Source organism: Aplysia californica, unplaced genomic scaffold (assembly GCF_000002075.1).
Source record: "Aplysia californica isolate F4 #8 unplaced genomic scaffold, AplCal3.0 scaffold00174, whole genome shotgun sequence".
Classification (NCBI taxonomy): Eukaryota; Metazoa; Mollusca; class Gastropoda; order Aplysiida; family Aplysiidae; genus Aplysia; species Aplysia californica.
The window spans coordinates 132,099-142,564 of record NW_004797444.1 but is presented as its reverse complement, the minus strand read 5'-3'; the positions used below and the strand labels follow the sequence as shown (position 1 = coordinate 142,564).

At 41.0% G+C, this 10,466-nt stretch overlaps 1 protein-coding gene across 1 annotated transcript in view; it reads left to right on the top strand.

The window, feature by feature from the left end:
- The window catches only part of LOC101856893, a 31,773-nt gene that overhangs the window by 2,297 nt on the left and 19,010 nt on the right, over positions 1–10,466 (top strand). Inside the window, exons 2-3 of the mRNA XM_035969716.1 lie at positions 4,365–4,405; positions 9,639–9,828. Of these exons, the coding sequence (XP_035825609.1) occupies positions 9,653–9,828 (176 nt within the window). The 5' untranslated portion in view covers positions 4,365–4,405; positions 9,639–9,652. The remainder of the gene's footprint in view (positions 1–4,364; positions 4,406–9,638; positions 9,829–10,466) is intronic.

Genomic DNA, 10,466 nt, shown 5'->3' with positions numbered 1-10,466 from the left:
TTCTTCTTCTTCTTCTTCTTCTTCTTCTTCTTCTTCTTCTTCTTCTTCTTCTTCTTCTTCTTTTTCTTCTTCTTCTTCTTCTTCTGCTTCTCATTTCTCTTTACAGTAGAGTACCCGGTATAACATTTGTCACGCGTTCGTCAAAGTGACTGGTAAAATTACATTTGTCATTTCGTCTGTTTTTCCCTGGATTTTTTCTTGCTTTCTTTCTTCTGGTGGTCTCATACAAATAGAATAGATGCTCGGGGCAGCTTCAAAGTTTTATCTCCTGGAAGATGCAAATTCCTTTTATTCGTCAATGCGAGAAGACGTGCTTTTTTTTTGGGGGGGGGGGGGGGGGCACTTCAAGCATAGTTTCGTGATTCAGGCAGATTTTTCCATGAATGTTTTTCGTCTTCTTGTCTATCTGAAACCCAACCCAAAAAGACTGACAACAACATGTACCCTGAGAAACATTACACATTTGGAATTCTGATTTATATATGATCTTTCGAAATGTGCCACACCATGGTTTTGGTCTGCTGCTGATCGAACATATTATGTGTCCACTTTTAAAGAGTTAATCTTTGTGCATGCCAGATTCATTGGTGGCTGACAGAGATAATGGATATCTTGACAGCCATAAATCTATTTTATTGCTAGCAATGCCTTGTTTTTGTCGATCCACGAAATATCCCCGCAGGTCTTGTTCTCCGAAATCCGAAAACAAGCAAAAACGGCCAACTGATTTTCAGCGTTTGTTACTCTCAGTAAATCTCCAACCGCTCAACCCAAAAGTATTGGGGTCTTTGGGTCACCGTTGTTTTGGTGGGAGCACACTGTAAATTTAAAAAACAAACAAGAAAGAAAGAAAAAAAAAACCTCAGCAGAACAACACTCCCAATAAAATAAGAACAAAAGTTGCTCGCTTATCTTTCTTTGACAACTTTATATTGATTAGAATTAGTAGAAAGAAGCTTTTTTTTTGGGGGGGGGGGGGTGGAGTGAGCCTCCTGTTTTGTAATGTAACCTGTAAGCTCACCGAGGGCTACAGTTTGATTACGAGTGATTGCAGCTAAATTGTTTGTAGGAAAATAGGTATGTAGGTAGCTAGGCAGGTAGGGAGGGAGGAAGAGAGGAGATATTTCATTTGTTGTTCATGGTTACTGGCTCTCATCCCATAAAGCATGCAAATTCTATAGTATAACTCTCCAGTTCCAGTGGCGTATGGGGTCATGACACACCCTGCTGTTTTGTGGAAAAGGAATTGTATAAGAGATTAAAGTGTACCTGTGACACACTTCTTTTTTCTGCATGCAATGATCAACAGGCCAACGTTTTACTTCACTGAGAAATAACTTAGTGCTTCCAACACTTTGAGAAAACCAGGCATAGACAAATCAAAGGGAGATTAACAGGTTAGTAATTTCAGTAGCCCAGTTGATTCTGCCTAATTCACAGGTACGATATAGTTATATATGTAACATTTCTTAGGAAAATTGCTCTTTTGTAAGTGCATAAGTTTGCACGAGAAATTATTGACACAATGCATCAAAACATACATTAGTTCATCTCACTTCTCTCAGAACTAAACACTTGGGTATAGCTTGGCCGTGACCCAGAAACGCTTTCCACAGTATTACCAGGACATTGTCAATCACGTCTCATTTCTTGGTACCCTAGATTCCAGAGCCATAAAGCAACATCGGTTTAAACTTACAAAACATTAAACATGTTTTATACGTTTCAAAATCTAACTCTTGGTATGAATTGAAAAGTCTTATTGTCTGAGAAACAATACGCTGAGCGTTACAATCTCAATCTTCTGGCATTCGTCTCCAGCATAGACGGGATAAAAATGAAATCCTAAGTAACTTTTATGATAATAATAAATAGCATGAGCATAGCGCATATCTCCACTCGACAGCAAGCTCTATGCGCTTTACACACTAAATTATTACCCCAGCAGATCGTAGAACACTCAGAAACGTCCTCAATTTCTCCGGAAACATACAGTGCAAGCAGCCGATTATGCGCTCAAACACTTACAAACTGACAAGATCTTTCACAGTCTATAGCTGGGTACCCATTCCCACCGGGGTAAAGTAAGGAACATTCATGTAAAGGGCTTTTCCCAAGGACACAACGTTGGGTCCCTGACGGTTGGGAGTCTGACAGCTTAACCACAAAGTCACCGACGCCACCACACGTCACGTTTATTACATAATCCTTGTATAAAGCTTTGAAAGTAAACTGTGAGACGTAGTCCTTCTGTAGTGTACCAACATTACCTTAAATATTACAACGAATGTTCTCAAAAGGTTTCACTTTGTCACACTATTATTCTTAATACATGTGTTTTCTATTGCTACGAAGTAGGATCTTTATTTTGCCACGAATCGTACACTAATGGAATGTTCGTTGATAATTGATTTTTAAAAAAATCGTTTCGGGTAAACATTTTGGACCATCCTCATGTCAAGCTGTGCCCATTCTCGCTTGTTGATTCAATGGACAGTGAGTGAAAATAAGCGATCGGGGAGGGGGTGGGGGTAGAAGGACCACAGCGTACAGGGGAAAAACAGATTGATCAGTGAAAACCGCCATTCGACAGTCGTGTGGTCACGTCTTTAGCTCGGTTGAAATCATTCTGGGCTATAGCGGCTGACCGTGGTTCGAATCTCTCTCCAATCTTTTGGCTCAGTCCTATCGGTGGACGTTAGTTTCGGAGTACTGCTTCGTAAATGACTACACAGTATTGACAGGGACGTCCAATCCATACCGTACACTCAGAGGAATGTCACCACTAAAAACAATTATATCTTATCAAAAAAGAAAAAGCTCCGTATGACAGGAAGTTCTGCGTTTTTAAATCAGAGAGGTTATATAATACTTGAGCTCACAGCAGTGACGTCACACGTGTCAGACATGGGGGCCTTCTTTCCCTCATATGCATGGCCACGTGCCCCCGTTTACATGAACAATCAGAGCCCCCACCCTGCCCCTATATTTCAATGCAAGCTTGTAGATTTCTTCCTGCTGTCATGCAAAATTAAGAAAACTAAAAACTAACCACAAAATAAGAATTTTACTTAATTCCAAGGGGGGGAAAATTGGTCCAGTAGCATGTGCAATGAGTGCGCCAATTTAATGAAGGTTACATCAGCAGCGCACAACATCCAATACAAAGAACTGACGGTACAATCCCCCCATTGCTCGTCGCTGCAGTGCAACGCCGTGCGTTTGTTTTTCCTTACTTCTTTGTTGTATTTTACAAATCAAGAAGGGCGTGTCCGTCTAAAGGATATACTAGTACATCCGTGATTCCCAACCGAAATATGTACCGGTTCACGAACATTGCTTGCCAATATATTTTGTAAGCCAGAACTCCCTTACCATTCCCACAATGGAGTATAGATATACCAAGACAACGTGGCGACAATGGCCGGTTCACACTCTCATTTTAGTGACAACACCCCCTGTCACTGCGTCCATAAACGGCTTGCAACGCTTTGCTCCCTATTTCTTTATCATCATAATTTTTGTTTTAACTGTTGAAGGAGGGAGGCGTGTTTTGCACACTTGAAAACGTGCCATTATTGAATACTTTAAAGAAGTATAACTTCGTTATTCAATCAGATTTTTCCAATTTTGTTTTCTTACAGAAAGATAAAAAGGAAGGCAATAACGTGCAAACTGCTAAATATTAAAATTCGTGTTTCTGCTTTGCGTTTATTGGTTCGATATGTGCTACAACATTACTTTTGGTTCTACGCTAATCAGACATGTGTCCGTTACGTCATTGAATAGTTAACATACTTTCTGATGACACGAAACCGGTGCGCGGTATCTTGATCCCCTGTCCAAAACTTTAACTCGACCATCCCACTATCTATTGTTTCCTGCTTCTGTTGTGGAAAATGCTGGACAAGCATCGTCAAGTAGTTTCGTGGTCCGGTCCCCTCCTCCTACTAGGGGGCCACCAAGTATCACGAACTGGACTTCGGGAAGATGGACGAACAGATTGATGGCGTAAACGCAGCGTTTAAATGGCCAGGCATGTTTGGCTGTGGCTGTTTCATGCGGACAATAAACTGATATTTTATCTGAGCACCGAGGGATCTCTTTATACTATTGTTAATTTTGTCAGATCAGGAGGATGTGAGATTTTTCGGAGGCAACACCAATCCTTTCACGATTCAGAATTTACTCCATTCTTGTTCCTGTTCATACTAGCCGTGTAGATTGTTTGTCTGGATTTTTTAAAATACTAGCATACAAAAGCCGACCCCTCAACGATGTTTATTCCAGGTAGGTTGAATGTTTTTAAATATAACTACGTACTTTTCAATTTACAGTTTTTGTTTCTTCATTTCTGTTTTCAGGATGTCTGGGTCATAATATTTGATTCACTATTAAAGCACAGGTGAGTGTACCTATTTAAGCGTTCATAGCACTGAAAATGCAATAAAAAAACACATTTAAAAGCGCATACTCCAGACATATTATGCCCTAACTCCCACATACGAAGGTGAAAAGATTGCAAAATAATTTGAAGAAATAGATAAGACCCTTCAGTTATCCAGGTAAAACGGAACATTAAAACATTCTTGTTGCAACTTTACTCAACCAGAAGAGTTTTCAACTGTATATCATCATTGCAGCTTTGTTTTTAGTTCTTTAAATTAGGCTGTACCTGAAGACGATCATTTAACCCCTTCATTTCATGGCCTGAAACTGTTTTGGGCTCTTTTTAGTAGACTATGCGTAGAAGTGAATTCCTGCGTTAAATGAAACTCAGTGTCTATCAAGGCGCAGTTGTACTCACTAGTGGTCGTAAAGTAAAAGCACATTGTTCTTTATGCCTTGAATTTTTTATTTTGTTTGTTTGGTGGTTTTTTTTTTTTAGGCGGAAGTGTGTTATCCCCTCATCCTCTCATGCCCGATCCCTCTTCCTCCCACTCCCCCCTCCCCCATTCCTAACCCCTCATCCCCTCATCACCTCAACCTCCTATTCCCGACCCCTCACCTTCTCTGGGAAGACTTATATTTATGGGCGTGTATGTCTAATTGTCTAGATTGCCCCTGTGTCTTTCCATTTCTCTCTCTCTCTCTCTCTCTCTCTCTCTCTCTCTCTCTCTCTCTCTCTCTCTCTCTCTCTCTCTTTCTCCCCCCTCTCTGTCTGTCTGTCTGTCTGTCTGTCTGTCTGTCTGTCTGTCTGTCTGTCTGTCTCTCTCTCTCTCTCTCTCTCTCTCTCTCTCTCTCTCTCTCTCTCTCTCTCTCTCTCTCTCCCTCTCTGGTGTTATGATACGCATTTTTTGCGGAGGAAATTTCAAATTTTAGGTGTAGAGGAAGAAAGAAGCTCTTCTATCTAATTTGCCTTGTTTTTGCTTGTTTTGACTCGCAGATTATACATTTGCACGTGTGTTTGAAATTACCCTGTTTGTGAATCGAATAAACTTTTCTTTTTAGTTTATATTTATTAAATCTCTTTGCATTGTTCAAACGGGGATCATAATCTTTAAGAGCCAAAAGGTTTAAGGGTTAACTATGTTATTCTGCTCCTTGGAACACCACGCATGCCCAAGAAGGCACTTAGAGCAGTGAGGGAAATGACAGCACTCCAGTCATGGAGAAATATAGTCAAACTGCACCCAATCCGGTCCCAGAATCGAGAATTCTGCTTCTTTAAAGTGTGTTATGTACTGCACAAGAAGTCGTAGCAAATATATCTGATATAAATTGTTTAAAGGGGGTCAGGAGTGGGAGGGGGGGGGGGAGGTTGCATCTCCACGACAACTCGCAGTACTTGACACTGAATAATAAAGAGATGACACTCACGTGCCAGTCTCTGAGAATGGCCAAGTAAAAAAGATCTTGTCCATTGGGAGCAAAATAATATTTAAAAAACTGGGCATAGTCTCCTTCTTTATGTTTTGAATACGTAAGCTTACCACACCAAAGACATCAAACTTAAAAACAAGAAATTATTAGGTGAAACTCTACAAAGAACCAGATCTTCAAATATAAAGGGAACAAACTAACACCTCTTTACATTGAGCTGCTGAGATGAAGCAGCGTCTTCACAATCACAACCATTTCCTTTTCCTTTTCCCTTTGTTTTGACTCTATCTTTCCAAATTTGCTTGGAAACGCGAGGAGGACACTACACACTGCACTTCAAGCTATCCCTATCTAAAAAAAAACGTTCCCTGGAAAGCGAGCAAAGATCAAAACGCCTCCAAAAAACGGAGACATTTGAGAATAAACGTGCGGGGGTGACATGCGTGTAAAAGGCAGATGCAAGAGCCACCTGCAGCTGGACTAGTGTTGTGCCCAGTATTCCCCCTTGTCTCGTAAACTTTATGGAATTCTTCTACCACACAAAATATGACCAGAAATAAAAGGGAAAAAATGCACAAAAAGGCCTACGGTCTTCGTCTTACTATGGCTTGTCATCGCTTTCTCTCCTGTCTTCTACCACCCTACCGCCAACCTTTGCCACCCTTCATTTTGTTTTATTTATATCCCGACCCCCACATGTCCCCACCGCCCCCCCCCCCCCCCCCCCAACACGAGTCGTCGTTACACGAGATGTGTTTGCTATGAGTCTTCGCGAGCTGTACATAACACTTAACACACCTTAAAGAGGCAGAATCCTCGGTCCTGGAACTGGATTGGGTGCAGTTTAACTATAATATTATTACGCTCGATTGAAATCTTTGGAGATTGTATACACTGCGTCTATAGTCGTGTGTGACGTCATTTTCCGAGAAGTATGGTTATTTTACTGACGTCTCAAAAAGGACAGGGAAAGACATTTCTAGCCTACTGTTCGAGAAGGATGCACCGATAAATGATAGTTCTAAAGACTCTCGAAGTTAGACTTTTAAACGTATAGGGTAAGCATCTCTTGATATTACACTGTTATATTTAATGCGCATTGCAAAAAAATTCGTCAAATCCATTTTTGGTATACTTTGATAAATTGAAACAATAATAACAACACAAGAGAACGGTTTCTGACCACAATATTATTGTAGAACTCCAGGGTTATGTGCTCTCCCCCACTCAATTCTACAACTTCCTAAATAAGTAGTATAATGGCTGACATGCTTGAAGACCATGATGGAACCGCCAGCTTCGGAAGCAGGACAATTCCAGACGGTCGACAACATTGACAGCCTAACTGAACAACTAGGTAAACGACCTTAATTAAAGAGGCATCCTCGGCATATGGCATGCAGATCCGGGCAGATAAGATCAAGCTGAAGACAAACAATGCCAGTGATATCAGCACTGACATTATCATAGGCAGAAAAAAAACTTGAGACAACTCGTGGTTTTAAATACGTCCGAGCTGCAAGGTCGGATGAGGGATCCTGCCATGACGTATTCTCCCGGTTAGCCCAGATCCTGCTGCAGTGACCAGACTAAAAGTCACTTGGAACGACAACAACGTAGCAGCTCCAATATAATAATAAATAATAATAAATAGCATTTATACTGCGCATTTCCATTTCCTAAAAGATGCTCAATGCGCATTACAATGAAAAAGACATCACATCTTAAAAATTAATCGACACAAATGTGTACGTAAAACAAAGTATTATACATATAATATAAATACATATGTGTAAAATTTTATACCAGAAAAACAGTCTCGCAGTGAGGTTGAAAATGTGTTCACTAAAAATATACAATGCAATATAAATTCACGAACAGTCAAAATACAGTTGAAACGTGAGTAACTAGAAACATTCATTAAAACATTAATTCTATACAGATAGAAAAACATTTCCGTTCTATCTCTCTCTCTCTCTCTCTCTCTCTCTCTCTCTCTCTCTCTCTCTCTCTCTGTCTGTCTCTCGCTCTCTCTCCCTCTCTCTCTCTCCCTCTCCCTCTATCTCTCTCTCTCTTTCTCTCTCCCTCTCTCGCTATCTCTCTCTTTTCTCTCTCTTTTCTCTCTCTATCTCTCTCTTTTTCTCTCTCTCATTCTCACTCGCTATTTCTCCAGTCTCATAGTCTGGCATACACATGCATATATATATATATATCACAGTACATCATTATGACAGGTATGCTTTTGTGAATAAAAAATGCTTCAGCTGATTTTTGAAAAAGGAAATTGTTGGGGCAGATCTTATTTTATGTGGGATTTCGTTCCATACCTGGGGACCAAAGAACAAAAAGGAACGCTCGCCGTATGTTGTGTAGTTTTGTTTTGGAGTTTTAAGAATTAGATTGTCAGAGGCTGATCTAAGGGCTCTAGGTGGATTATATAATTCCAGGAATGTTTTAAGATAAAAACGTGCACTATCATTTATACATTTAAAACAGAGAACGGCAGTTTTGTATTTATTCCTTTCTTTTATTGGCAGCCAGTGTAGTTCTTTCAGAATTGGTGTTACGTGGGCTGATTTCTTTTGTTTCATTATCAATTTTGCTGCTTGATTTTGGAGTACTTGTAACTTTGATAGTTTTTCGGATGTCAAGCCCCCTGGTCATGTCCATAGCTTTATGTGAATTCCAGACGTGGACTATAACAGCAGACATCGAAATGAGGATTCAGGCACTGGAGATGAGACGTTTCCAAAATATTTTCGGTATTTCGTAAAGAGATAATATAGTAATTATACATGTACAAATGAGGTAGTGAGAGCCAGAATTAGAAAAGCCATCGGGCTGTATGGAGACCTCTAGGTATCAGTGAAATGACGCAAACTGAAGTGGTCCTGGTACGTCAAATGAACATCTGGACTGGCCAAGACTATCCTACAGAGAACAACAGAAAGAGGGGGGGGGGGGGAGAGAGAGAAAGGCAGTCTGAGGAAATAATAAGAAAAACAACACCAAAACTTCAAAGAGTAGACTAGCCGGGACTGGAACATCATACTATAGAAATCCGAGAAATACGAGGAGTGTAAGAAGCTGGTAGTAGTATTTACAGTAGTAGATACCCCATTGGCTAGCCAGACTACGGTATAGGTGAAGGAGGAGAAGGTGATACATTTAAGGGGTGTGTCTGGACAGAGAACTCAATTGACGTCTGTTTTGCTTCATCAAACTTGAACCGTAAGTCCCCAAGGGTATATGCTGTTGTTGTTTTTTTTTTTAATGTAGGCATTTTTACACCCCCATCGACGCAGTTTAAATCTCTTAGGAGTCTATCTTCAGACTCTGCCTATCAGGCCAACCCGGAGTGAGGCGGAAACAACATCTTGGCAGAATGAAAAATGTTCCTCCATTCGAAAATAGACTCTAGATCTCGGGTCTCCTGCGCGCGACAACCAGGCACCTAACTGATTCTCCACAGACGCCAGTCTTTTGTGTCCCACGCACAAACCAAATATATTTTACCCCTCAATGATCAGTAGCTTTCTCATTGGCTGTTTTCATGAACCGTATCAAATCGTGCGCTTTTACGTTTTCTATAAAGTATAATTTTGAAGAATTTGATCAAATTATTCCACAATGATAGCTTTTGCCCCTTCATGAAGACCAACATTGTTGTCCTCAAATGCAGCAACCCATATCAAATGGAGATTTGACGAAATTGTCAGTAAGATGCACTTGGTCTTAAAAAGGGTTTGTTATACCACCTCTTAATATTATGTGCCCATGTACAATATTCTGTCAGTCCCCACTCGCGTCCACAGATCCGCCCATCGTCATGACAGTAGGCGTGGTTGTGCTGCCCTACATCATTCCGATGTTGCTGGGCCGTACGTTCGACATGTTTACGTCACAGGTGGGCGTGGACATCTTTCCGCAGAAGTCCATAGAGAACCCAATCGTCATCGAGAGAAGCTTCGTGCACTCGGACTTCCGGGTCATCAGAAATGATAGGTAGGTTGTTTATATAATTACGTTATTGCATAATAACAATAATAATAATAAAGTCAGGGTAATCAATTCTAAAAACCCTATTGAGAGTTTTAAGCGCAGCGCAGCGTCTGTTTAACATACGCACCGCGATCGTCTTCAGTGAGACATTCGTGTGATCTGTGGAATGTTGGGGTTAGATGCGCTTGAAAGTCACAGGGGGTCAGAAGAATGCGAAATGTAAACATGCCCCAATGCACTATATTATAGCAGCACCAATAAGCCATTATATGAAAGCGCAGTCTCGCCAGGCTTGCACTTACGGACCCCCCCCCCCCCCCCCCCCCCAAAAAAAAAAAACCCCACACACACACCTGCAGAACAATGTATACTATAAAAAGTCTTCTTGACCAACTATTTATGCCAATAGTCCCGAATTCGGTTGGCCGCTAAGTTCCCGGCCATGGTTTTTAGCTGACCTTGCTTTGATCATGACATAAATTGCTTTTCTCATCCCGCGTTATCTTAAGCTCTTAATGCCACCCCCCTCTCACAAGATTCTCTTCTCCCCACATAGCTCGCATAGCTGTTCCAGTCTGTTCTTTCATTAATGTGTAGCTAGCTCAGTCCCACGAGGAAAAGGTTGTGTGTGTGTGTGGGGG